The sequence below is a fragment of the Eptesicus fuscus genome, chromosome 25 (genome assembly GCF_027574615.1).
Source record: "Eptesicus fuscus isolate TK198812 chromosome 25, DD_ASM_mEF_20220401, whole genome shotgun sequence".
NCBI lineage: Eukaryota > Metazoa > Chordata > Mammalia > Chiroptera > Vespertilionidae > Eptesicus > Eptesicus fuscus.
The window spans coordinates 1664355-1691505 of NC_072497.1; the positions used below are offsets into that span (position 1 = coordinate 1664355).

Below are 27151 nucleotides of genomic sequence, written 5' to 3' on the forward strand. Positions count from 1 at the left end.
ATGATCTCATCCCTCCCACCCCGTTAATACGATCCACATGCTGGTGGCTTCTGAGCCTCGCCAGCCAGTTGTTCCCCCCAAAGGCTACTCGGAGACGCCCCCTGCAGGTCTCCTGTGGAATAGAACGCTCAACATTTAAAAATATATATATTTGTATTGATTTCAGAGAGGTAGAGAGAGGGAGAGGGAGAGAGAGAAACATCCATGAGGAGAGAGAATCATGGATCGGCTGCCTCCTGCTCGCCCCCTACTGGGATTGGAGCCCAAAAGCCAGGCATGTGCCCTTGACCGGGAATTGAACCGTGACCTCTTGGTTCATGGGTCGATGCTCAACCACTGAACCACACCAGCCAGGCCTGGCTTTTAAAAAATATATTTTTTATTGGTTTTTTTTTTTACAAAGAGGAAGGGAGAGAGAGTCAGAAACATCAATGAGAGAGAAACATCCATCAGCTGCCTCCTGCACACCCCCTACTGGGTACATGCCCTTGACCGGAATCGAACCCGGGACCCTTCAGTCCACAGGCCGACGCTCTATCCACTGAGCCACACAGGCCGGGCCTGGCTTTTTTTTCAATCCCCCAAACCAGCCAGTCTTCCTGGGGTCCCTGTCTTGGTGACGTCATTACGCCATCCAGAGCTGGGGCCGAGTCCGCATGGCGTTGACCCTGTCTTTCCTTGGCTGCTGCTCCGGGCAGCCCCGTGTGTGTGTGTGTGTGTGTGTGTGTGTGTGTGTGTGTGTGTGTCCCAGCCTTCCTGCCCCACCCCGGCCCTCCCACCCGGGGCCAGCACTGCCCCAGGCCCCAGCTGCTCACACCTGGCGCATCAGCATGGCCCTGGGAGCTGCTCGGCCGCCCCGAGGGCCTGTCCATGCCAACAGGCGCAGAGCATAGAGAGGCTCATACCAGGCTGAGGGGCCCGCGTGTGCCCGCTGTCAGGGGCTGGGGACCACGAGAGCCCTGCCCCCCGGGGTCCTGCTGCCATGAGCTGACCCAGACCCCCATCCGGAGGGCCTGGCCTTCCTGGGGTCCCCCCAGCGGGAAGGCTGAGCCCAGCCCAGGGGCCTGGAGCGTGTCCTCTGCACTGGAATGATGGGGGCACAGCCTGCTGGGCCCAGAGCCCGAAGCCAAAGTCTAGGGTGTGTTTGCGATGCTCCCACTCCCTCAGCGCCCCCACCGCCAGCCGCTGGCTCTCCGCCCGGCCTCCTGCAGCCCCCGCCCTCGCCATGCCCTGCGCCCGGCCCGCTGCCCGTTAAGAACCGGCCTCTGCTCCCCGAGGGGCCGGGGGAGGGGCCGGCAGCAGGCGCCAGGATCCCAGGCACATTTTCCAGTCTGGCCTGCGGTCTGTGGTTCCCGGGGCCCCTCTGGGCTGCTGCCCGTTTCTATTCCCGGGGAGCTGCTCACTTCCTCCGTGTGGGCAGCGCCGTCTGCCACCCGGAGGCCGGGGCCAGAACACAGCCAGGGCCGGCGGGGGGCGGCCCCCTCCTCAGCAGGGCCCCCGCCGGCAGGTCCTCTCACACACTTAGTAGCCACATGCCTCGGTTTCCCCATTTGTGAAACAGAGCAGTCAGGCTGGCTCACGTGACCGGAAAGGGAGGTGACAGGCACGTGGCAGGTCCATTCCCTGAGCAGGTGGTCGCTCAGGCTCCCTCCAGCCCCTGTTCCTACCGGCCCTGTCCCAACAGAGTGGAGAACATTCCAATGGGGGAATGATGCCTGGCCCTGGCTCAGTGCTGCCACCAGTGGTGATCTCTGGTACTGGCCCTGGCTCAGCGCTGCCCCCGGTGGTGATCTCTGGTACTGGCCCTGGCTCAGCACTGCCCCCGGTGGTGATCTCTGGTACTGGCCCTGGCTCAGCGCTGCCCCCACTGGTGATCTCTGGTACTGGCCCTGGCTCAGTGCTGCCCCCGGTGGTGATCTCTGGTACTGGCCCTGGCTCAGTGCTGCCCCAGGTGGTGATCTCTGGTCCCTGCCCTCTCCTCTTTGGGGACAGATGTAAAGCAGGAAGCAGAGCACAGCCTTAGCGAGTCCTGGGTGCCAGCTGCAGCCAGATGTGTGGGAGGGTGTCCAGGACATGGGTCACCTCCTGGGGAGAGGCAGTCAGTGCAGCTTGCAGGAAGGGCTGTCCTTCCCGCGGCCGCTGGCCGGGCCTCTGGGCACTGCTCCCTCGGTCCCACCTCGGGCAGTCCCCCACGCCTCCCGGGGGCCCTTGCTCCGCGTTGCTCGCCCGCGCTCTCATCGGCCCTTTCTCGCGCAGCTCCATCGTCCTCGTGGCGTCCAAGGGAAGTTACGTCGCCAAAGGCCCGTGGACACGCGTGCTGGAGAAGCTCGGGGCGGACAAGGGGCTCAAGTTGAAAGGTGAGGGGTTTGGACTGGGGTTTATGGGTCCCCATGCCTGGGGCACAGGCACTCCTACCAGGCTGAGACCAGCTCCGTCCCCCAAACCTGGCAGAGCCTTTCATTGCCTGGCCGTGGCAGTGCTGCCCCCGTGTGCCTGCTGGTATTGGTCCTGGCGCCCGATGGAGGCCAAGTGCCACCTCCAGACAATTTCCTTAATTTTATTTTTATTTTTTGTGAATCCTCACCCAAGGGCATTTTCCCATTGGTTTTTAGGAAGAGTGGAAGGGAGAGGGAGAGACAGAGAGAAACTTTGATGTGAGAGAAACACATCGATGGGTTGTCTCCTGCACCAGCCCTGACCAGGGCCCGGGCCGGGGAGGAGCCTGCAACCGAGGTACGTGCCCTTGACCGGGACCCTTCGGTCCGCAGGCCGACGCTCTATCCACTGAGCCACACCGGCCAGGGCCAGACACGTTCCTTTACGTGTGAGCAGCCCCAAAGGAAGTTGTTGGCGTTGCTCATCATCTACTGAGCAAGTGGCTCTTTATTTCAACAAAAACATGAGCAGAAAGCGGCTGGTCTGACCTCGCCCAGTTCTGGCCACTCAGGTGGCTGGGACCCCCGCTGCCCCCTCAGCATCCCAGCCCAGGCCCGTTCGGGCAGCCGCTACGTTGGCAAAGCTCTCGTTGGCTCCTCGGAGGTCATCTCGGGAGAGCCTGGAGCTCCAAGGTCGCCCTGGCCAAGGTCACCCTGCCCTTCTGCGCTGCAGCCTGGCACAGCCCACGGGGAAGGGGCTGGCCAGCTGAAACGTCAGCGTGACAGAGGACAAGAGCACAATGCGCTCAGAGGGTCCCCTGGGGCCGAGGGCAGACAGGAAACTGCAGATAACAGTGAGAACATCGCCATAGTTACACATCGTGTTCAGCCTAGCGCCTCGCCCCCCGCACGATTTTACGCTGATTCCATGTATTCCTTAAACCAAGCATGTCACACTCAAAGGCTAACATGGGCCAAATAAGGTTTAAGTGTATGTGGCCGCAAAAAAACAAAAGCTCCCATTCTCTTTTAAAAAAAATATATTTTATTGATTTTTAACAGAGAGGAAGGGAGAGGGAGAGCAAGAAACATCGATGAGAGAGACATCGATCAGCTGCCTCCTGCTACACCTCCCACTGGGGATGTGCCCGCAACCAAGGTGCATACCCTTGACGGGAATCGAACCTGGGACCCTTCAGTCCACAGGCTGACGCTCTATCCACTGAGCCACACCGGTTAGGGCTCCATTCTCTCTCTCTCTCTTTTTTTTTTAATGTTTTTATCGATTTCAGAGAGGAAAGGAGAGGGAGAGAAACATCCATGATGAGAGAGAATCATGGTTCAGCCTCCTGCACGCCCCACACTGGGGATGAGCCCATGACCCAGGCATGTGCCCTTGACGGGAATCGAACCCGGGACCCTTCGGTCTGCAGGCCGATGCTCTATCCACTGAGCCATACCAGCCAGGGCGAAAGCTTTCATTTTCATAGAAATGTAGGTTTGTTCCGATGGATACGTGCTGACTACAAAGGGCTGAAGTAAAAGTCATCGTTCACATAAAATAATGGAACGTTTTAATAAAAATTAATCATTTTTCTTGAACATTGACTTACCAGACCCTGAGTCACGGCACAGATGAATACGCGTCACGCAAATAAACCCATTTTTCTTGTTCTCCGAAAGCGAGGTATTTCCTGTTGCGCACACCAAGCCGGTCAGTCTGAGATGAAGGACGTGGCCATCGGCTGCTAGAACGTTCGCTGCCGGTATCAGTGGGAGAGATGGTGCGCCTGCGCGTCAGGCGCGTGAGGGACGTGAATGCAACTCGATGATAATCATCAGTTGTTAGCGAGCATTGTAACTCGTTATAATTATGTATAACAGGATATTGTAAAAATTGTTAACGAGATTTTTGTTAAAACGTTCCTTACATACTGTTATACGGGCTAGGCCGCAAAAATATTTGTTGTGGGCCACATGCGTCCCGTGGGCCGTGAGTTTGACATGCTTGCCTTAAAATGATGGAACAATTACGTTATCTATATACACTGAGTGGCCAGATTATGATGATCTCTGAACGCATAATAATCTGGCCACTCGGTGTATGTGTGTGTGTGTGTGTGTGTGTGTGTGTGTATATTAGAGGCCCGGTGCATGAATTCGTGCATGGGTGGGGTCCAGCCAGCCTGGCCAGGGGGAGGGCGAGGGGACATGGGCGGTTGGCCGGCCTGCCTGCTGGTCGAACTCCTGGTCAAGGGGACAGTTTGCATATTAGCCTTTTATTCTATAGGATGTACACTGAGTGGCCAGATTATTATGCGTTCAGAGATCATCATAATCTGGCCACTCAGTGTATATAAAAGCCCAAGCGGCCGGTAGCTATGACATGCACTGACCACCAGGGGGCAGATGCTCAATGCAGGAGATGCTCCCTGGTGGTCAGTGCGCTTCCGCAGCCAACCTCCTGCAGTCTCTCCCCCTGGCTGGCCTGCCCCGATCAGCCCCGATGGGCCCCCATTGCCTGCCAGGCCAAGGGACCCCCCGCCAGTGCACGAATTCGTGCACCGGGCCTCTAGTTTCCATACAAGACGAAGACACCGGGAATGAGACAGCTACGTCACTGGGGTCCTAACCGCCGAGACCCGTGCCCTCGGACACACCGCTGTCGGGCGCTGGGCACAGGGCGTGTCCCGAGCGACATGGGGCAGGGGTCTGGGGAGGGGGTGCCGGGGCCGTGGTGGGAGCCATTCCCTCCTGCGGTTTCTGCTCATGTGACGCCTCGCTCGCTTCTTTGCAGAGAAAATGGTCTTTGTCGGCTTCAAAGGCAGCTTCCGGCCCACCTGGGTGGCCCTGGATACCGCGGACCAGCAGGCCAAGATCTTCCAGGTGGTGCCCATCCCCGTGGTGAGGAAGAAGACGCTGTGAGCACCGTGACGGCGGACTCTCGGCCAGGCCCAGGGGAGGACGCCGAGAGCCCGATGCCTCCGCCCGCCCCACTCATGTCTACCTGCAGCCCGGGCAGCGCTGGCCGGTGTGGACACCTCGCCCCCCTCTTGGGCGCCTCTCCCCCATCCGTGCCTCTGGGGGGGGGGGGCGGGGGAGGGCGGCGTCTAGGACCACGCTAGAGGCCTGGCTGGCTGGCAGCAGGGATGTGGACTGGGTGCCGGGTCCCTCCCGAGCCCCCATGCTCCCAGCACGCACATTAGGGGGAGATGTAGGCCAAGGAGCCCTGGTTTTAGGGGAGCCTTTATCCTGTAAGCAGCAGCCTTCTCGGGGTTAGGAGCGGGGACGGACAGAGCTCTGGAGGTGGACCGGCTGCCCTGGGGGGAAGAGGTGAGGCTGCCTCGGGGGGGAGGGGGGCAGCTTTCAGGAGAATCCAGGTCCCAGGTTGAGATCGAACCTGCGTGACTTTTAAAGTCAGGAGATTCCAGGCGTCCGTGGCTTTTCCTGTTGCGCCTGGAACCAGGAGCGGAGGACACCCGTGATGCTGAGGGGGTCCTCAGGGGTGGGGCTTGCTGTCCGGCAGGCCAGGCAGTCAGGGACACGTGCCCTCAGGGGGACCAAAGCCAGTTCCCGAGGAGGGCAAGATCCTCCCTGCTTGGGTAAGTCAGGAAGACTTCCTGGAGGAGGCGGCAGCAGGGCTCGCAGGAACGACGGGGCAGCCTCCACTTTGCTCAAACTACCTGCCGGCCCGAGTGTTTGATTCCAGTGACTCCATTGGTGCTACCTGTTCCACAGCCCAGCAGCCAACACCAGGCCCGCCCAACATTCTCTGGGAACCCCCTAGGCTCCGGGCTGCTCTCGGGAGGGAGTGGGGGGGGCCCTGCAGCTCCTGCTGTCCTCTCCCTCCCCACCTGGCCCACCCGGGAGGCGGCCGAGAGCTCCGTGCAGAGGGAAACTACCTGTGGTGAAAGCTGGTGCCGCTCCAGGGCACGTGGTCTCACCATGAACTGCCTGCCCCTGTCCTTCCCCAACCACGACCTTTGCCCTCCACTCAGCCCAGCTGCGCCCACTGCCAGAGGTTTGCCCACCAAGCAGGACTCTAGCTGCCGGGGGCAACAGCGGGACTCTGCCTGCTAATTCGGCCCCTTCAGAGGCCCGTCCCAGGAAGGGACGATGGGAAGGGGAGTTAGCGACCTCATGTTCTTCTGTCTCTAGTTCTGTTCAGTTGTTCAAACTCTTCGTGCAAGGGTCTCACACTGTGAACCACGTGGGTGGGATGCGGTCGCCCCCGGTGGCCGGGTCGGGGCCGGCTTCGGGTCGGTCCGGTCCGGAAAGAATCTATTTGAGGATCCTCAGCTGTACATACGTCCCACGTCGAACCTTCCCGCACCCACCGCCAGGAGCCCGCGTCCACGCGTGGTCTTGGTGGCAGCACTTGTTGCCGAGAAAACTGGCCTCGTTCCTTCTGTGCGTGAGCGTCCCCACGAGCCAGGCTTCGAAGGAGAACAACACGCCTTCGACACGCGTGTCCTTTGCCTGTTGCCGAAACAGCTGGCCCTAGTCCGGGAAGGCGCTGTGTACTGTGTTTTGTATGTAAACATGTCTTGTAGGCGTTGCCGTGGACAAAGATCTATTTTCTATTTATTTATTATCTGTGCACTCGGAGCAATCCTTGTCGGAGAAACGAAGAACTGTCGTCCATGTTGTCTGGGGCGTCCTTTGTCGGCGTGAACGTGTCCCCGTCCCGAGCCTTCGCTGACCTCAGAGCGCACGGCTCTGGGGGGGAAACCTCGCTGTACCCTAGTAAATGCGCAAGAGGCCACCCTGTCTGCTCGATGTTTTCCTTTGAACTGCGTCTCATAGCCCTGGCCAGTGTGGCTCAGTGGATAGAGCGTTGGCCTGCGGACTGAAGGGTCCCAGGTTCGATTCCGGTCAGGGCATGTACCCAGGTTGTGGGCTCGATCCCCAGTGGGGAGCGTGTGGGAGGCAGCCGGTCCATGATTCTCTCTCATCATGGATGTTTCTATCTCTCTCTCTCCCGTCCTCTCTGATTAAAAAAAATAATAAAATAAAAATTTAAAAATGAACTGGGGCTCATAGCTGAGAAAAATAAGGCCGGCGAAATGCCCTCCGGGTCTGCTTTCACTCCCAAGAACTATCCCAGCGATTTTTGACCTTCTATTATTATTTTTTTAATATATTTTTGTTGATTTCAGAGTGGGAGGGAGAAACATCAGTGATGAGAATCATGGATCGGCTGCCTCCTGCCCACCCCACGCTGGGGATGGAGCCCGCAATCTGGGCCTGTGCCCCGACCGGGAATCGAACCGTGACCTCCTGGTTCCTAGGTTGATGCTCAACCACTGAGCCAGCCGGTTGGGGTTTAACCTTTTTCATCTCACGGCACATAGACTGATGACTAAAAATCGGGGGCACACCACACACTGTGTGTTTTTCCGATCGGACAACAGGAAAGAGGTGTCCTTTTGACTCCTTCCCAACAGCTGCCCGAGCTCAGGTCCGGGCTCTGCCACGTCCCGGCACCGTGACCTTGAAGAAAATGCTCAACTTCTCTGAGCCGCCAGTTGGCTTGGGTGGAAGATGGGGTTAACCTAGCGCCCTCGGCCTGGGGTCGCTATGACAACCAAGTAACTGAATCCCTGCAGCCCGCCGCCAGCACACGGAGATCAAAGAGTCGGAGGAAGGGGTGCCGGCTGATGTTCAGACACTGGGCAGGCGCGGCCAGAGCCGTCTGTGGGCTCCAGCAGCAGCTGGGGCATTCCACTGCGGCAGGGCAGAGCAGGTGGGCGCCTGCGGCGGGGCGGGGCTCTGCCGCCCCCTCGTGGACACCCGGCTCCATTTCAGTGACCTCCCGATGGGGAGGCCATGGTCAGAGGCTGAAGGGACGGACCGAGGCCTGCGGTGCGCCATCCTGACAGCGCCTGGACGGGCTCCCGACTCACACCCTCTGGGCTCAAGCTGCATGAGAGCAGCAGCCACCGCTTCCTGAGGACACAGCAGGGCTCGGTCTCCAGCCGCTGACCTCATTTTTCTCAGCGGTGAGCCCCAGCTCATGTGTTCCGTGGAACACGGCAGGGTCAGGTCTCCATCCTGCAGGGGGGCCTGGAGATGGGGGACCGCAGGGCCAACACCCACCAGAGCACAGAATGAGAGGGAGGGACCAGCACCAGGGCAGACGCTGCGAGCCCCCCGCCCCACACACAGACACACATGCGCACACCAGGCAGATGCTGCAAGGCCTCCCCCTCACACACACACGAGTGTGCGCGCGCACACACACACACACACACCAGCGGAGACAGACGCTGTGAGGCCCCCCCCACACACACACACACCCCACAACCCACGAGGCCAACACACGCGCACACACGGCGCTACGAGCTGGCAAACGCACGTGTTTTGGGAAACACCCGTAGCAGCTCCTGCAGGGACAAGAGCGCGGCAGTGGCGAGGGACAATCTTGAGCAATGACACGTGCTCACCACGAACATGTATTCTTCTGTTAAAACCACAAGGGAAGGCTTTTACAAACAACGGTTCTGAAAAATGGCACCTGTGTCTATCCCGCCCCTCCCCCCAGAGGCGGCTCCACGGCGACGGGGAAACCAGACACCAGCAGGGAGGGCCCATGAGGACCACACAGACACACACACATGTAGGCACTTCAGCAGACACATGTACATATGAAGGAGCGTGCCGGGCCCTGCCACACTCCACACGGCGCCGCTTCCTGACACCTTTTAACACTGTCACGTGGCCTGGCAAACACGCCAGCGCGGCTGCTTCCTGAATAGGGACACAGGACGGGGTCCTGACCCCACCGCCCGCCCAGCAGCGGGCAGACACCCCGAGTCCTCTCATCCAGGAGGAGGGGCGTCCAGGAGATCCCAGGAGATGCGCGGGACCTCGGGGGACGGGATTTCCTGTCTCGGCGGCTCCGAGAGGGGCGGGTGCACATGACCTGGTGGTCCGAGGTGCGTGTCCATTTCACAGTAACGAAGCGACGCTTTTGGGGCGCGAAGGAAGAGCCCGATTCAGTGACATCAGGTCTTCACGTGTCTGACGAGAACCTGGCGTCCTTCCATCCTCTCTCAACACCAACGCACAAACCCAAAAGCAGACACGCGACCGGAGCGGGCGCACTGGGGGTGCTGACGGCGCTCAGGGACTGCCCCCAACGTGAGTGGGAACACGCCACAGGCAGGCTTCCGGCGGGCGCGTCTGCACAGGAACCCTGAACTTGGCCGTGTCCGACGAGAATGCGAAAGCTGCCTTCGCACCCGCAGCCTGTTCCACAGTGACTGATCTGCCCACCCCCGGGCGCGGGGCAGACTCCAGAAGCAGCCAGAAGGCCACGCGGTGTGGGTCCCCACACCCGCCCGCCGGGCCCTGGCCGGCCGCCCGCCCGCGTGTGCCCGCCTGCCCGTCACAGGTCCTCGCGCGCCTTCCCCGCCCGGTTGTCCTCCTTCGAGGCGCGAGGCTTCGGGCCCCCCTCCTTCTTCTTGCCCTTGGGCGGCTTGGTCTGGTTTTTCTCCTGGCCGCCTCCGCCGCGGCCAGGGTACACCTGGCCCTCCAGGGTGACCTCCGCGCACCGGTCCTGGCTCACCAAGAAGTCCTTGATCTCCCAGGCGTAGCTCCCGTCCCGCAGCATGAAGATGGCGCGGTCCGAGCCCACGATGAACCTGGACGGGGAGAGGTCATGGGTCAGCTCGGCCGGTCAAGGGCGAAGGCAGGGTGGGGAACCTTTTCCTGCCCGGGCCGTGTGGGTATCTATAACATCATCCGCCAGCCACACACCATCATCAGCTTAGACATTAGCCCGTGAGCCCGGCCGGTGTGGCTCAGTGGTTGAGCATCAACCTGTGAACCAGGAGGTCACGGGTTCAATTCTGGTCAGGGCACATGCCCGGGTTACAGCCTGATCCCCAGGAGGGGCCATGCAGGAGGCAGCCAATCAACCAGTCAATCACTCAATGATTCTCTCTCATCACTGGTGTTTCTATTTCTCCCTCCCTCTCTGAAACCAATAAAAAAAATAAACTAGCCTGTTATACTTGGTCAAACATTTAATTAACTCACCCTAATACCTTGGCAGGGCCAGACCAAATGGTTTCCCGGGCCTTCTACGGCCCGTGGGCCGGACGTTCCCCACCCCTGGACAGGGTCAGAGTTTCTGTGGCACTTAACCAGGAAAAACAATTCCTTTCAAATTCTACAGGAACACGGGACAAAACCTTGTGAAACTTCGTCTGAGATCCTAGCAGACTGAACCAGTTCACCCCTCAAATCAGAAGCAGCACCTGGCCTGGCTGGCGTGGCTCAGTGATTGAGCATCAACCTATGAACCAGGAGGTCAGGGTTCGATTCCCAGTCAGGGCACATGCCCAGGTTGTGGGCTCCATCCCCAGCATGGGGTGTGTAGGAGGCAGCCGATCAGCTTCTCCCTCATCATGGATGTTTCTCTCTCTCCGTCTCCCTTCCTCTCTGAGATCAATGGGGGGGGGAAAAAAAGGCAGCAACACCTGGGCTTGGTGTGGGGAAGGCGGGAGCCCGTCCTGGAGGGAATGAGGAGGGCCCCGGGGGCTGCTGGGAAGCACGAGCAGCTGCCCCGTGAATCTGCTTTACGTTCTGAGGTGCCCCGTTAAGGTTTCCTTTGACAAAAAGCCTCTGCTGATAAAGGCTGGAAACCACTGGTTTCGACTGGGTCTCGCTGAGGCCCATGAAGGGCATGAGGGCTCCCGCCTCCTGGACAGAAAGCCTAGCCCGGAGGTTAACAGCAGCAGCCCACGTGCGTCCACACTCCTCACTCAGCAGGTGCCGAGGACCAAGAGGAAGAGAATGGAGTCTGGGTGGGCCACTCGCTGCCAGCGGGTATGGCTCTTTTGTTGCTGAGGGGCTCCATCAGACAGTGGTGGCAGATCTGTTCCCCTACGTGTCGATTTAAGCCAACGAAGGCATCCTGCCACCCTTGACACTCTCGTATTCCTTCATTTCTTCTTATTACTTTCACTAGAGGCCTGGTGCACGAATTTGTGCACAGGTGGGGTCCTGCCAGCCCACCCCGATGGGGGCCGATCGGGGGTGAGGCCGATCGGGGGTGAGGCCGGCCGGGGAGAGGGGCCGCGAGAGGTTGGGGGGCGGATCAGCAGACACAGTGCGCATCATAGCGACTGGTCGTGCTAGCATTCCGGTCGCTTGGCTTTTATATATATAGGTGCTTCCTAAACTAAGGCCTGGGAAGACCCTCGATTTTAGAACGGCTACTGAGTAGGAAAAAAGAAATCCCTTAAAACTGCACCTTAGGCTCCTAGGAGCTGTGAAAACCGGACGCTTCACTTACACCAGTTATCTGTGAGCCAGGTGCCTGTGTGCACGGAGCCACACAGGGGCGCTCCGTGAGCCAGGTCCGTGTGCATGCAGCCACACAGGGGCGCTCCGGGAGCCAGGTGCCTGTGTGCACGCAGCCACACACGGGCGCTCCGTGAGCCAGGTGCCTGTGTGCACGCAGCCACAGGGGCGCTCCGTGAGCCAGGTGCCTGTGTGCACGCAGCCACAGGGGCGCTCCGTGAGCCAGGTCCCTGTGTGCACGCAGCCACACAGGGGCGCTCCGTGAGCCAGGTCCCTGTGTGCACGCAGCCACACAGGGGTGCTCCGTGAGCCAGGTCCCCGTGTGCACGCAGCCACACAGAGGTGCTCCGTGAGCCAGGCCTCTAGTGAAAGTAATAAGAAGAAATGAAGGAATCGAGAGTGTCAAGGGTGGCAGGATGCTCCGTGAGCCAGGTCCCTGTGTGCACGCAGCCACACGGAGGCGCTCCGTGAGCCAGGTCCCTGTGTGCACGCAGCCACATAGAGGCGCTCCGTGAGCCAGGTCCCCGTGTGCACGCAGCCACACAGAGGTGCTCCGTGAGCCAGGTCTCTGTGTGCACACAGCCACATAGAGGCGCTCCGTGAGCCAGGTCCCCGTGTGCACGCAGCCACACAGGTGTGCTCCGTGAGCCAGGTCCCTGTGTGCACGCAGCCACACGGAGGCGCTCCGTGAGCCAGGTCCCTGTGTGCACGCAGCCACATAGAGGCGCTCCGTGAGCCAGGTCCCCGTGTGCACGCAGCCACACAGGGGCGCTCCGTGAGCCAGGTCCCCGTGTGCACGCAGCCACACAGAGGTGCTCCGTGAGCCAGGTCCCCGTGTGCACGCAGCCACACAGGTGTGCTCCGTGAGCCAGGTCCCCGTGTGCACGCAGCCACACAGAGGTGCTCTGTGAGCCAGGTGCCTGTGTGCACGCAGCCACACAGGGGCGCTCCGTGAGCCAGGTCCGTGTGCACGCAGCCACACGGAGGTGCTCCGTGAGCCAGGTCTCTGTGTGCACGCAGCCACACAGAGGTGCTCTCCACAGAGCAGGTACTTCTTAGGAAGCACACGCCACCTGTACCTGAGGGGGCCCCACAGAGGCTGAACTAGACAACGTTTTACTCAGATAAAAGTTAAAGGTACAAAGATGAATAAAACCTCATGAGGAAAGGAGTTACTAAGACAACAACAACAAAAATAACTTTCTGGCTTTGACCAATGATGGCTATTCTTTAAAGGCCATTCTGTTGCCCGGCCGGCGTGGCTCAGTGGTTCAAGTCACCCTAGGAACCAGAGGGTCAGGGTTCAATTTCGGATCAGAGCACATACTGGGTTGCAGGCTCAATCCCAGTGTAGGACGTGCAGGAGGCAGCCGATCCATGTTTCTCTCTCATCATGGATGTTCCTCTCTGAATTCAATAAAAATATATTTAAAAAAATAAAGGGTCCTAGCTGGTGTTGCTCAGTGGATAGAGCTTGGGCCTGTGGACCGAAGAGTCCCGGGTTGGAGTCCGGTCAAGGGCACATATGGACCTTGGTTGCAGGCTCCTCCCTGGCCCGGGCCCTGGTTGGGGCTCATGCAGGAGGCAACCAGTTGATGCATCTCTCTCACATGGATGTTTCCCTCTGTCTCTCCCTCTCTCCTCCCCTCCCTCTAAAGACCAATGGAAACACACCGTCGGGTGAGGGTTAACAGCATACATAGCAAAGACAAAACCAACACAGAGCACCCCGCTGGAGGGAGCCCTCGGCGGGCGGCGCTCACCTCTGGACGTCGTAGTTGGCGTTGAAGAGGCTGCCCTGCCACAGGCTGGTGATCTCCTCCGTCTCCTTCTCCGAGGGGCTCCCGGACACCGTGACGAACATCATGAGGGTCTTGCCCTTCTTCGTCATCTTCAGAATGCTCTCCGGCTTGCCCGGGTCCAGCTTCGAGAAGTCCACGGGGGCCGCGGGCCGTTTGTGCTCCGGCAGGTCTCCTTCCTCTATGTCATCGTCTTTCTACGGGGAGGGGAGCGCCGATCGTCAGAAATGGGGTTTGCACCCGGCAGAGGCAAGAGCATGCACACAGAAGGAAGGGGGGTGAGGGGTAAGGAGTGGGGGGGGGAGTGTCTGTGACCAACGTCATAACCGACAAGAAGAAAACCCAGCAGGTCCCCCCGTGCTTGACTTTCTACTGCGCATTCCTTCTCAAGTCCAAGGCCACCCGGCCAGGGTGGCTCAGTGGTTGAGCATCGATCTATATGAACCAGGTCACGGTTCATGCCCTGGTTGTGGGTTTGAGCCCCAGTGGGGGGCATGCAGGAGGCAGCCGATCCACAATTCTCTTCCTTACTGATGTTTCTATCTCCGCCCACCCCCCCCCCCCCACTCCCTTACTCTCTAAAATCAATAAAATAAAAAATAAAAAAGCCCACCCCCTACGGCATTCACGTCTAAGCTTCGGGCAGTCCTTACTGCCGTCACTCCAAGTCGCCAATCACAGCGTGTTCACACCCAAAGACTCTACCCAACATGATCGACGGTGAACTTGGCCACATCCTGGCATGGGGAGACGACACGGCACAGCGAGGAAGAACACACACTGACACACGTGACAAACAGTTCACACTGTCACAGAGGGAGTGGCAGGGAGAGGAGGGGGTGGGTTTAGGGATGGCTGCCCGGGGAGAAAAACACCCATGGAGATGGAAGCACTATGGGGGTGGAGGTGTGTCACAGATACCGGGAAAGGGCGCTCACGTTAGTAGTGTCTGCAAACATGAGCTCGTTTAGCCTGCACGCACCCTGCAAAGTGGGCCGTGACCTGGCTCTATGGGTAAGGACAGGGAGGATCAGTTACCAAGGGGCAAAGCTGGGGTCAAAACCCGTCCTTTCAACACATTATGCTGCCCCCTTGTGGCCACAGAAGTCAACCAACGGCCAAGTCCTCCAAAGAACACATCTCAGTCCTCAGCCCGGCCGGCGAGGCCACTTAGGAACCAGGAGGTCACGGTTCGATTCCCGGTCAGGGCACATGCCTGGGTTGCAGGCTCCATCCCCAGTGGGGGGCGTGCAGGAGGCAGCTGATCCATGATTCTCTCTCATCAATGTTTCTCTCTCTCCCTTCCTCTCTAAAATCAATACACACACACACACACACACACACACACTCTGAGTGGCCAGATTATGATCATCTCTGAACGCATAATAATCTGGACACTCAGTGTGTGTGTGTGTATGTATATATATATATATATATTATATATATTAGAGGCCCGGTGCATGAATTCGTGCATGGGTGGGTTACGGCCAGCCTGGCCAGGGGGAGGGGACATGGGCGGTTGGCCAGCCTGCCTGCTTGCTGGTCGAGGGACAATTTGCATATTAGCCTTTTATTATATAGGATACACACTGAGTGGCCAAATTATTATGCGTTCAGAGTCATCATCATCTGGCCACTCAGTGTATATATATTTTTAAAAAGTATTACGGAAAACATAAACAGCAGAAAACACACAAACTACAGCTGTAAAAGCTACATCTGCACAAAGAAGGGGGCTTCGAAGAGAAAACGTGTTTTGGGATGAGATTATGAGAGATTAAAGGCGAACAGCCCAGTACTGGAATACCGGGGTACACAGCTTTTCTAACTCAGCAGGGACTGCGTGTCCTTCTGACGTCCAACCCCCACGGCATCAGGGCCCAGCCGCACTGGTTCCCACCATCCTTACTTCTCACCGCCTTGCTTCAGTCTATTCCAGCCAAGCAAACGAATGTACATCAAAGGACTGGTTTTTATGCTGCCACAGCTAATCATGAGCTGCTGTATTTTTAAAAAATTTTTTAGCCCTAACCAGTTTAGCTCAGTGGATAGAGCGTCGGCCTGCGGACTGAAGGGTCCCAGGTTCGATTCCGGTCAAGGCATGTACCTTGGTTGCGGGCACATCCCCAGTAGGGAGTGTGCAGGAGGCAGCTGATCGATGTTTCTCTCTCATCGATGTTTCTGACTCTCTATCCCTCTCCCTTCCACTCTGTAAAAGTCAATAAAAATACATTTAAAAAATATATACATATTTTTTTAATTGATGAGAGAGAGAGAGAGAGAGAGAGAAACATCAATGATGAGAATCACTGACAAGGCTGCCTCCTGCACGCCCCACACCGGGCACGTACCCTGACCAGGAATTGACCTGTGACACTCAACCACTGAGCCACACCGGCGGGGCCGAGCTGCCATATTCTTGGTTCTTCCATGCTCTCTCAGTTGATTCTCAGAACGACCTGTGCTTGCTATCCACACCTCTATCCAGTGGAAGAGGAGACTCAAGGACAGAGGCTCTCACCGTCCATGCTCACAGGCGAAGTGGCTGGAACCTGGGTGGTCTGACGGCAGAGCCTCGGCTGTCAGTATCTGCTCCACGCCGCCCGGTTCCCACGGGTCCTGTCCTCTGCTCATGCTGCCCGTCAGGAAGGCCCTTCCCCCCACCCCTCTAGCCTAATACCACTTCCTCCTCGAAGCCCTCTGAGAGCCCCACAGCACTTCCTTTCCTTTCTTAAAATATATTTTTATTGATTTCAGAGAGGAAAGAAGAGGGAGAGAGAAACATCAATGATGAGAATCATGGATCGGCTGCCTCCTGCACGCCCCACACTGGGGATGGAGCCCACAACCCGGGCCTGTGGCCTGACCGGGAATTGAACCGTGACCTCCTGGTTCCTAGGTTGATGCTCAGCCACGGAGCCACGCCAGCTGGGCCGCACTTCCTTTTTATAGCGCTCAGCAATTCCTACTTTGCATTGCGGCTGTTTTTATTGGTACCTGCTGCCACCAATGGTCGGACCCACTGTTCATCCTGAGCACCCCTTCCGTCTAGCTCAGGCTGAGTATTTCCAGGGTGGGATGTCCCACAGAGACGGTGTTCTCACTTCGGCAGATCAAAAACTGCACTTGATGCCCTATCTGGTGTGGCTCAGTGGGTAGAGCACCAGCCTGCGGACTGAAGGGTCCCAGGTTCGATTCCAGCCAAGGGCACATGCCTGGGTTGTAGGCTCGCTCCCCAGTGTGGGGCGTGCAGGAGGCAGCCAATCCATGATTCTCTCTCATCATTGATGTTTCTCTCTCTCTCTCTCTCTCTCCCTTCCTCTCTGAAATCAATAAAATATATTTAAAACAAACAAACCAACCCACATCACCAAATATTAAGTGTTGGCAGGAGCCCTCCAGTAAGATCTCATCTTGGAGATAAGGAGCCTGGGGCCTAGAGGAGACCTGACCTTCCCGAGGTGACACAGGATCCCTGGATCCTGACTCTGAATGAACCCAGACAATCTAACCACCTAGGGAAGAGAAAGAGGAGGCGACGTATTCTTGCCTCGAGAACTTCATCTAAAAAGCTCATTACACTTGGTCTTGGCCAAAAAGCCATTATGCTGAGCGAAATAAGCCCGTCGGAGAAAGATAAATATCACACGATCTCACTCATTTGTGGAATATAATGAACAACAGAAACTGATGAACAAAAATAGATCCAGAGACAGAGAAGCATCGATCAGACCGTCAAACCTCAGAGGGAAGGTAGGGGAGGGGGAGGGGAAAGGGGAGAGATCAACCAAGGGACTTGTATGCATGCACATGAGCCTAACCAACGGACACAGACACCAGGGGGGTGAGGGCATGAGTGGGGGGGGGGGAGTTATGGGGGGATAAGGACACATATGCAATACCTTAATCAATAAAGACAAATAAATTATTTTTTTTAAAAAAGCTTATTCCAGCCCTAGCTGGTGTGGCTCAGTGGATAGAGCGTCCACCTGTAGACTGGAAGGTCCCAGGTTACATGCTCTGCTTTCGGGCTCAATCTCCAGTAGGGGGCGTGCAGGAGGCAGCCGATCAGTGATACTCTCATCATTGATGTTTCTCTCTCTCACTGGCCCTTCCTCTCTGAAATCAATAAAATAAAATAAATAAATAGAAAAAAATTACAAAAAAAGCTTATTACAAACTCCCTGTAATTATTACACACTCCGGTGCACTCCGAAAGCTCACTCGCACGAAACAGAAGTCACTGCTCCTTTAAATGAAAATTAATTAATTAAAAAATTTTTTTTTTTTAAAAAAAGGTGGCTTTCATGAGAGAGCGAGCAACTAGCCTTGGATTACCGCCCCGGTTACCCCTAAAACTACGAAACTCTCAGCAGGGAAATGCGCCCACGTGGGAAGCCTGCAATCCTGCTGACCTGGCAGACGGCAGAACCCTGCAACCTGAGCTGACCCTCTTGCAAAGTAACCCTGCCCTCCTCGCGTGGCTCAGCGGCTGAGCCTCGACCCATGTATGACCCAGGAGGTCACAGTTCGCTTCCGGGTCACGGCCCGGGCCCGGGTTGCGGGCTCCATTCCCCCAGTAGGGGGCGTGCAGGAGGCAGCCGATCTGTGTTTCTCTCTCCTCATGGATGTTTCTCTCTCTCTCCCGCTCTCCCTTCCTCTCTGAAATGAATAAAAGTATATTAAAAATAACAACAAAGTAATCTTAACCCCCCCCCCGCCCTTGTTCGGGAATACAGTGCAAAAGATCTCCCTGCCATTTGCAGGGATCGTGGACCACGGAGGAGGAAGAGGGGATGGGCGGCCAGGGCAATGGAGGTAAACGACGGCTCCACGCGAGAGGCTGACCCGAGAGGAGAGGCCCCAGAAAAGCTGGTTGAGGGCAGTGGGATGGCGGCGTGGGCCCGGGGCGCCGGGGTCGGGGGAGGCCCGGAGGGTGAGCGGTGGCTCGAACAGGTCAGCGAGGACTCGGGGCGCGAGCAGAGAGGAGGTTAGAGGGTGGGAAGGCAGCGACACGGAGGGGGTGAGAGGTCAGGGAGGGGGTGCAGGGCCAGAGACGGAGCAGAGCCCGGGGGGTTGAGGGGGTGGGGGGAGGGGCGCGCCCCGCGGACCTCCCACTGTTCCAGGAGACGCGCCATGTCCGCATCATTGTAATCGCGAATGTCCTTCTTCTTCTTCTTCGGGGGCGGCGGGGCCGCCTCGCCGGGCTTCCCAGCCGGGTCCTCGGCCGCGCGGGCCCCGGGCGGCAGCACCAGCAGCAGGTCGGAGGCACAGAGCAGGAGGACGGCCGCGCAGAGCCAGCTGGAGGCCGCCATCTTCGCCGCGCCGCCGCCGCCCCGCGTCTGCGCGAGCCGTCGGCCCCGCCCCGAACGCTCCTTTCCGGAACCTGGACCCGCGCGTGCCTTCCGGCCACGCCCCTCCGCGGCCCCGCCCCCCGAGGCGGGCTGACCTATCAGGCCCGCCCCTCCGCTATCTTTTCCCGCCCCACGACCCCTCCCGCGGTCTGGCTGCGGGGCGGGGCGGAGGGGCGGACCCACCCTGAGCATGCTTTCCGGCCACGCCCCCTCTGTGGCCCCGCCCCCCTAGGCGCGCTGACCTATCAGGCCCAGCCCCGTCCGACCCGGAAACCCGCCCCTCCGCCATCTTTTCCCGCCCCAAGACCCCTCCCCTAGTCTGGCTGCGGCGCGGGGCGGAGGGGCGGAGCGGCGGCCGGAGTGGCGGGCGGGCCCAGGCTGCGCTCCCGCTCTTTTTCCGCCAGAGGACGACCTTTCTCCCTCCAGCGCGAGGCCCCGGGCCAAGAGCTCCCTCGGGGCCTCCGGGAGCCCTCGCCGCGCCTCGAGAGGCCGCAGGTCCCGCCCGCGAGGTGAGTTGGCGCCGCCTCGGCCTCAGGAAAGGCCGGCGCGCGGGTCCGGGCGTGTCCCCTCGGCCCCCGGCGATCTCCCCGGAGGAGTTTTTGAGACTTTGAGCGGCTTCCTCGGAGGGGCCTGCCGAGGGGATTCGGTCCCACCTGCCCTCGGATATTCCCGCCGCCTCTCGGGCTCCAAACAGCTTTAAAATAACCCCAGCCCTGGCCGGGGTGGCCCAGTGGGCAGAGCGGCGGCCTGCGGACCGAAGGGTCCCGGGTTCGATTCCAGGTCCTGGCACATGCCTGGGTCGCGGGCTCCACCCCCACTAGGGGGCGTGCAGGAGGCGGCCCATCAGTGAATCTCATCAATTCTCTCTCCCTCGATTCCTCTCTGAAATCAATAAAAAAAATTTTTTAAAAAATAAAATAACCCCAAAAATGACTTCTAGAGGATTCTGTTCCACCCACTCTCAGATATTCCCATCAGCTCTCGGGCTCCAAAAAGCTTTAAAGTAACCCCTGCCCTGGCTGGTGTGGCTCAGTGGATAGAGCGTGGGCCTGCGGACTGAAGAGTCCCAGGTTCGATTCCCAGTCCAAGGCCCATGCCCGGGTTGTGGGCTCCATCCCCAGTGTGGGGCGTGCAGCAGGCAGCCGATCCATGGTTCTCTTTCATCATGGATGTTTCTCTCTCCCCCTCTCCCTTCCTCTCTGAAATCAATATATATATATTAATAAAATAACCCCAAAAATGACTTCCAGAGGATTCCATTCCACCTGCTCTCAGATATTCCTGTCAGCTCCCGTGCTTCAAAAAGCTTTAAAATAAATAACCCCCAAAAAATTACTTCTAGAGGATTCCATGCCACCAGCTCTCAAAGATGCTCCTGTCAGCTCTGGAACTCGAAAAAGCATTTTTTTTATTTTTTTAATTTTCATTTTTAAAATAGCTGCAGTGTTTCTTCGCACGCAGACGCTGACTGACGCGTCCTGAATTTTCAAGGCCGGATCATTCACTTTTTTGTTTTCTTAAAAAGGTGCCGGTCCCAGGCGCTTTGAAATTCGGGTTTTAAATGGCAGGCCTGCTGCTTGCTTCTAAGAATTTTTTTTTAATATTTTTTTATTGATGTCAGAGAGGAAGGGAGAGGGAGAGAGAGAGAAACATTGATGTGAGAGGGAATCATGGATCGGTTGCCTCCTGCACGCCCCACACTGGGGATCGAACCCACAACCCGGGCATGTGCCCTGAGCGGAATCGAACCCGGGACCCTTCAATCCACAGGCCGAGGCTCTATCCACTGAGCCACACCGGCCAGGACCAAGCTTTTATTCTTTAGACGGAGCTACTCTATGGTTTGGTACTAATATGCCAATCAATCGTTTGCTCCTCTATGACCCCTGTTGCTGGACATTTACTAGTATTAATAAATTTTCTATTATGAACAAAAAGAATAATAGCCACAATAAACCTCTTCATTCATGCCTTGTGTTATGGGCTGAATTGCATCCCTCCAGATTTTACAGGTGGAACTCCTGACCCCCAGGACCTCAGAATGTGACTGTATTTGGAGACAAGGTCTTTAAAGAGATAATTTAACATGAGGTGGTTAGGTTGGGGCCCTAATCCCGTGGTCGGCAAACTGGCTCACGAGCCACATGCGGCTCTTTGGCCCCTTGAGTGTGGCTCTTCCACAAAATACTACGGCCTGGGCGAGTCTCTTTTGAAGAAGTGGCATTAGAAGAAGTTTAAGTTTAAAAAATTTGGCTCTCAAAAGAAATTTCGATCGTTGTCCTGTTGATATTTGGCTCTGTAGACTAATGAGTTTGCCGACCACTGGTCTAATCCAATAGGATGAGTCTTTCCTTTAAAAAAATTTTTTTATTGATTTTAGTGAGGGAGAGAGAGAGAGAGAAACATCCATGATGAGAGAGAATCATTGATTGGCTGCCTCCTTCACGCCCCCTATTGGGGATCGAGCCTACAACCTGGGCATGTGCCCTGACCCGGAATCGAACCTGGGACCCTTCAGTCCGCAGGCCGACATTCTATCCACTGAGCCAAGCCAGCTAAGGCAACAAGTGTCTTTAAAAGAAAAAATATATATATTGATTTTAGAGAGGGAGAGAGAGAGAGAAACATCAATGAGGACAGAGAATCATGGATCGGCCGCCTCCTGCACGCCCCCTACTGGGGATCAAGCCCCCAACTAGGCATGTGCCCTGACTGGGAATCGACTGTGACCTAGGTTGACACTTAACCACTGAGCCACGCCAGTCCGGCAGGACCAGCGCCTTTCTAAGAGGAGGAAATTGGCCATTGTCATGGATGGGGCAGACATGTGGAGACACAGGGAGAAGACAGCCATCTATCTACAAGCCAAGGAGCGAGGTCTGAGAAGAACCCAGCCCCGTCCACACCTGATCAGGAGCTTCTAGCCTCCAGGACAGCGAGAAAACACAATTTTGTCTCTTGTGGACGAAAGGGGCCACGTGCTGTCCTGACAGCTCAGGGGAGGCCTGCGTGGCGGCCTTGCAAACTCAGAGACCTCACGTCACCCCACAGGATGGTCTGAAATTAAACTTGAACGAGAAGCAGGGATGGTGGGGGGTCACCTCCAAGGCCGGTCTCTTCCCGGACAAGGTCAGCCTTTGCCTTCACGGAGCCTGTCTTTTTGCATCTGGGATAACACACCCTTGGAATGTCTGGGTACCTTGTAACTCCCCTTTTTCCGGACCCCTCGGGGCACAGCCTACTGTGCTGGGCGCCAGGACAGAGACCACAGATCCCCTCATTGTCATGTGAATTGTCCCTGCACCCACCTGAGTGTGTGTCCATCATTTCACTTTTTATCCAATCCCAGGGGTTTCCCCCCCCCCCCCCTTTGCTTGCTCCCGCCTCTCTGGTCCATCCCCAATGGATTTCATGTAACCCACCTACGTCCCTCCTTTGATTGCAATGTGTAAACAGATGGAACCCCAATTCTCCGGAGCATCATCTCAATCCGTTGGGGTTCTGCTTCCCAGCATTTGTCAACAGTTGGGCTCAAATAAACTCCCAAAAATTCTTTACAGGTTTCCATGTGTTTTTTTTATGTTATCATTCTTAAGCCACCCGGTCTGTTGTACTTTTTTTTTTTAAGTGTTTGTTCAAGTATTTTGCCAATTTTTATTGGATTGTTTCTTTTCTTTTTTTTCCAATATATTTTTATTGCTTTCAATGAAGGAGGGAGAGGGAGAGAGAGAGAAACATCAGTGATGAGAGAGAATCATTGATTGGCTGCCTCCTGCACGCCCCACACTGGGGATCGAGCCGGCAACCCCAGGCATGTGCCCTTGATGGGAATCAAACCCACGACCCTTCAGTCCACAGGCCGACGCTCTATCCACTGAGCCAAACTGGCTAGGGCTATGCTTGGAATAGGCTGTACGTAACAGAAAACTAAATTGTTTAAAAAGTGCTTTAGCCCTAACCGGTTCAGCTCAGTGGATAGAGTGTTGGCCTGCGGACTGGAGGGTCCCAGGTTCGAGTCCGGCCAAGGGCATGTACCTTGGTTTCGGGCACATCCCAAGTAGGGGGCGTGCAGGAGGCAACTGATCAATGTTTCTCTCTCATCGGTTTCTAACTCTCTCCCTCTCCCTCTCTGTAAAAAATCAATAAAATATATTTAAAAAAATTAAATCTCTTTTTGTTTGTTTTTTTTTTTTTAAGTGCTTTAGATGAGAGAGAGGGCTTTGTTGTCATTGCTGGGTTTTTCTTTCACGGAAAAGCAGTTGGAAACCAAGCATCTAGGGCTGGTATTGTGGCCCCCAGTCTTCTGTCGTCCCACTCCATCATACTGGCCTATGGCTCCCATCCTGAAGGTCGCCTCAAGGTCCAACATGGCTACCGGAGCTCCAGCCATCAAGCTGACAGTCATCCAGAGGAAGGGGGAAGGGAGGCCAAAGGAACATACCTTTCCATGGAGTCAGCTCCTGTCAAGCAGCCCGCTCGGACATTCCACACGCCGCTTGTGTTTACATCTCCTCGGCTGGAGCCTAGCCCTCCGAGGTAGGCTGGGCAACTGTCTTGTTGCTGGATGCATCCGCACCCCAAATAAAATTATTGGGATTCTGTTATCAAGGGAAGAGGGGAAGTGGATGGTGACCAGGCAACCAGCTGACAATGTCCGCCTCACCTTTGCTCTTAGGGAACATCACAGCTTCATTTCTCTCCCTGGAGTGGTGGCCGATAGTGTACATATTCGTGCATACATCTCTATGTGCACACACTATGACATTTTCTTTCTTTAAAATACATTTTTACTAGAGGCCTGATGCACGAAGATTCATGTAAGAATAGGCCTTCCTTCCCCTGGCTGCCGGCACCGCCTTTGCTCCGGCCTGGAGCCGCCTTTCTGCCTTCCCACGCTGCCCAGAGGCCCGGAGTGGCTGGGGTGGTGCCTGCATATGCAAATCAACCTGCCATCTTTGTTGGGTTAATTTGCATACTCGCTCCTGATTGGCTGGTGGGTGTCGTGAAGGTACGGTCAATTTGCATCTTATTCTTTTATTAGTGTAGATGGATTTCAGAGAGGAAGGGAGAGAGACAGGAACATCAATGAGAGAATCACGGATCGGCTGCCTCCTGCACACCCCCTACCCAGGCGTGTGGCCTTGACCAGAATTGAACCCGGGACCCTTCAGTCCGTAGGCCAGCTGATGCTCTATCCACTGAGCCACACCGACTACGGCTAGGGCAACAATTTCTATTAACCTTGAGCAGAACATCTCATAAGAAAAAGAATTTTTTTTGGTTTATTTTTTTCCTTTTCTTTTTTTAAATCAGAGGGGAAATGTCACAAGCTTTCTCCCCAGGGCACATTGCTCCACCCAGTGGCTCGGAGCCCTGTCCTGGTGCAGTCATGCTAGAAAACATGCACAGCTGTGGCCGCTGGTCACGTGCTCCGCTGGGAGGGGTCGCCCCGCTCATTCATTCTGCCAGCTGCCAAACGCAGGGGCAGACGTGCTGGGAATCCCAGGTAGACAGAAAAAGTCACCTCGTGATTTCTAGAAGTTGTTGGGATTGTACACACAATTCCAGGGCTGCGGGCTTTTACCTCAGGAGGCGATTCATCTTAGAACCCACCGACGGGAAAACATCTGGATTGATTGAATTTTTACCGTTTTGACATTTGGACCTTGATTCAGTTCAACTCTCCGAGAATCAATCTCTCTCTCTCTCTCTCTCTCATATATATGTGTGTGTGTGTGTGTGTGTATATATATATATATATATATATATATAAAAGGCCAGCGATCATAATGACCAGTCACCCAGATGCCCACTGTGGCCAGCGAACTGGCCCGATTAGGGCGTGCGGCGGGCCGGCCAACCTCGCGGCCTGTTCCCCCTGCTGGCCTGTGCCTGACTGGACTCTCCCACCCCAGTCAAGAGTGGGGAGGGCCAGCCAAATGCCCCCTCCCTTCCCCACTCCCCGCCAGCCCCACCCCTGATCAGCCGGCCCCTGATAGCACCCCCCACACCAATAGGGGGCGGGGCCAGCCGGCCAATCTCCTGCAGCCCATCTGCCCGCCCGGCCCCACCCCAGATTGGCCCCCCCACCCTGATCAGTGGCAGGGCCAGTTGGCCAACTACCATGGCCCATCCCCCAGGCCGCAGGCCCCCGATCGGCACCCCCCACCCCATTCAGGGGCAGGGCTGGCCGGCCCACTGCCCACCGCCCCTCCCCATGGCCGGCCTTGCTCCTAATAGGCCCCCCAACCCCAATCGGGGGCGGGGCCTGCTGGCCAATTGCCCACAGCCCCTTCCCCCAGCCGGCCTGGCCCTGATCGGGGGCCCGATCCGGGCTGGCCGGACCTGACCCGTGCATGAACTTGTGCACTGGGCCTCTAGTTTATTTACTAAGGGCCCACTGACAACCAAGACCCAGGTGAGGCCCCGAGGGAAAGATGACTATAACAAGACCCCTGCCCCGAAGAGCTTGCAGGCCAGCAGAGGAGATGAGCAATACCCGGACACAGGAGGCCAGGACCTGAGGGATATATGGAGATAACTAGAGGCCCAGTGCCTCCATTTCCACCTCCTTCAGTCATTCATTTATGAAATTCCTGCTAAGTGGCAGCCTACATTCCCTCCCCAACCCTCCCTCCCGAGGCCAAGCCCTCTTCTGCCTGCATGGTCCCAGCTTGCTCTTGTCTGCTCCATGCGCCTTCCCCCCAGCCAACCCTTCAGTCTACATGTTTCCATGCTTCCTTCCCTCCTTTTCCATTTTAATGAAAAATATACAAAATTAAGGGGGGGGAAAAGAAAAATACTTTTGCACAGTACCTTTACTTCACATCATCATTTCATTTTATTTCTTGTTCATCCTCACCCGAGGATATTTTTTCCATTGGTTTTTTTAGGGAGAGTGGAAGAGAGAGGGAGAGACAGAGAGAAATACATCGATGGGTTGCCTCCTGCACAAGCCCCGACCAGGGCCCGGGCTGGGGAGGAGCCTGCAGCTGAGATATGTGGCCTTGACCAGAATCGAACCCGGGACCCATTGGTCCGCAGGCCGAAGCTCTATCCACTGAGACACACCGGCCAGGGCCACATCATAATTTTAAAAGAGGGATAGAAGTGCTAAGTGCTATTTTCTAAAGAAAACATCCTTACTCCAGTGACTGGGGGCAGACACAGCCTTCCTCTATTACCGGTCTTGTTTTGCAAAATAGGAAGGCTTATCCGGATTCTAGAAGGTCTCTATGCAAACTTTAAAATATGCTACAGCGGCCCTAGCCAGTTCGGCTCAGTGGATAGAGCGTCGGCCTGTGAACTGAAAGGTCCCAGGTTCGATTCCCGTTCAGGGCACAAGCCTGGGTGGTGGACACAATCCCCAGTGTGTCTTGCAGGAGGCAGACGATCCATGATTCTCTCTCATCATGGATGTTTCTATCTCTCTCTCCCTCTCCCTTCCTCTTTGACATCAATAAAAATATATTTTTAAAAAGTATGCTACCACAGCAACCCTCAGATCTCAGCGGCTTACCCCTGAGTGTACCTTGTGCTCATGCTTCATGTCCAACACGGGTCGAAAGGTCTGCTCCACGTCACGTAGGCTTGCGGACGCACCACACTGTTCGGCCACAGCACCCAGAACACAGGGCCTGGGGGAGGAACAGCAGGGGGGAGACTGAGAATTCCAGGCCGCCCATCACCTCATTCCACCTGATTTCTTGGGTCAGAATGGATCACGTGGCCCTGTCGCATTGCCAGCGGACTGTATGGTAGGCAGCAGTGGTCGGCAAACTCATTGGTCGACAGAGCCAAATACCAACAGCACAACGATTGAAATTTCTTCTGAGAGCCAATTTTTTAAACTTCTTCTAACGCCACTTCTTCAACATAGACTCGCCCAGGCCGTGGTATTTTGTGGAAGAGCCACACTCAAGGGGCCAAAGAGCCGCCATGTGGCTCGCGAGCCGCGGTTTGCCGACCACGGCTAGGCAGCCTTCTCTCTGCTCTAGTTCCTTCCCTTGGTGCTCTCACTGTCGCCATGGTGAGATCGGGATTCCCGGCTGGTGTGACTCTTGCGAGTCTGTTGCCCTCTCTGAACTCGACTCCCCAGAAAGGGTAGGCATGGAGGCATTCCTGAACTTTAATGTTGAGCCCTAACTGGTTTGGCTCCGTGGATCGAGTGTCAGCCTGCAGACTGAAGGGTCCCAGGTTCGATTCCGGTCAAGGGCACATGCTTGCGTTGTGGGCTCAATCCCCAGCGGGGGCCGTGCAGGAGGCAGCCTATCAGTGATTCTCATGATTGATGTTTCTGCCTCTCTTCCCT

General features: G+C 56.6%; 2 protein-coding genes across 3 annotated transcripts in view; one reads left to right on the plus strand and one right to left on the minus strand.

Moving 5' to 3' along the window:
• CEMIP (cell migration inducing hyaluronidase 1) overlaps window positions 1-5672 on the plus strand; it is a 141666-nt gene extending 135994 nt beyond the window's left edge. The window contains exons 29-30 of the mRNA XM_054713239.1: window positions 2257-2357; window positions 5173-5672. Coding sequence (XP_054569214.1) covers window positions 2257-2357; window positions 5173-5300 — 229 coding nt within the window. The 3' untranslated portion in view covers window positions 5301-5672. The remainder of the gene's footprint in view (window positions 1-2256; window positions 2358-5172) is intronic.
• Window positions 5673-8814: 3142 nt separating this feature from the next.
• On the minus strand, window positions 8815-18839 carry MESD (mesoderm development LRP chaperone). Of its 2 annotated transcripts, none has more exons than XM_054713383.1 (3): window positions 18622-18839; window positions 13451-13683; window positions 8815-10021 (listed from the first exon to the last, which is right to left on the minus strand). In XM_054713383.1, exons 1-3 carry the CDS (start codon window positions 18799-18801, stop codon window positions 9766-9768), a joined length of 669 nt encoding a protein of 222 aa, XP_054569358.1. In that variant the 5' UTR covers window positions 18802-18839; the 3' UTR covers window positions 8815-9765. The 2 variants fall into 2 exon arrangements, with proteins under 2 accessions (XP_054569358.1, XP_054569356.1); XM_054713381.1 differs by having other exon boundaries at window positions 18598-18839.
• Window positions 18840-27151: the final 8312 nt, after the last annotated feature.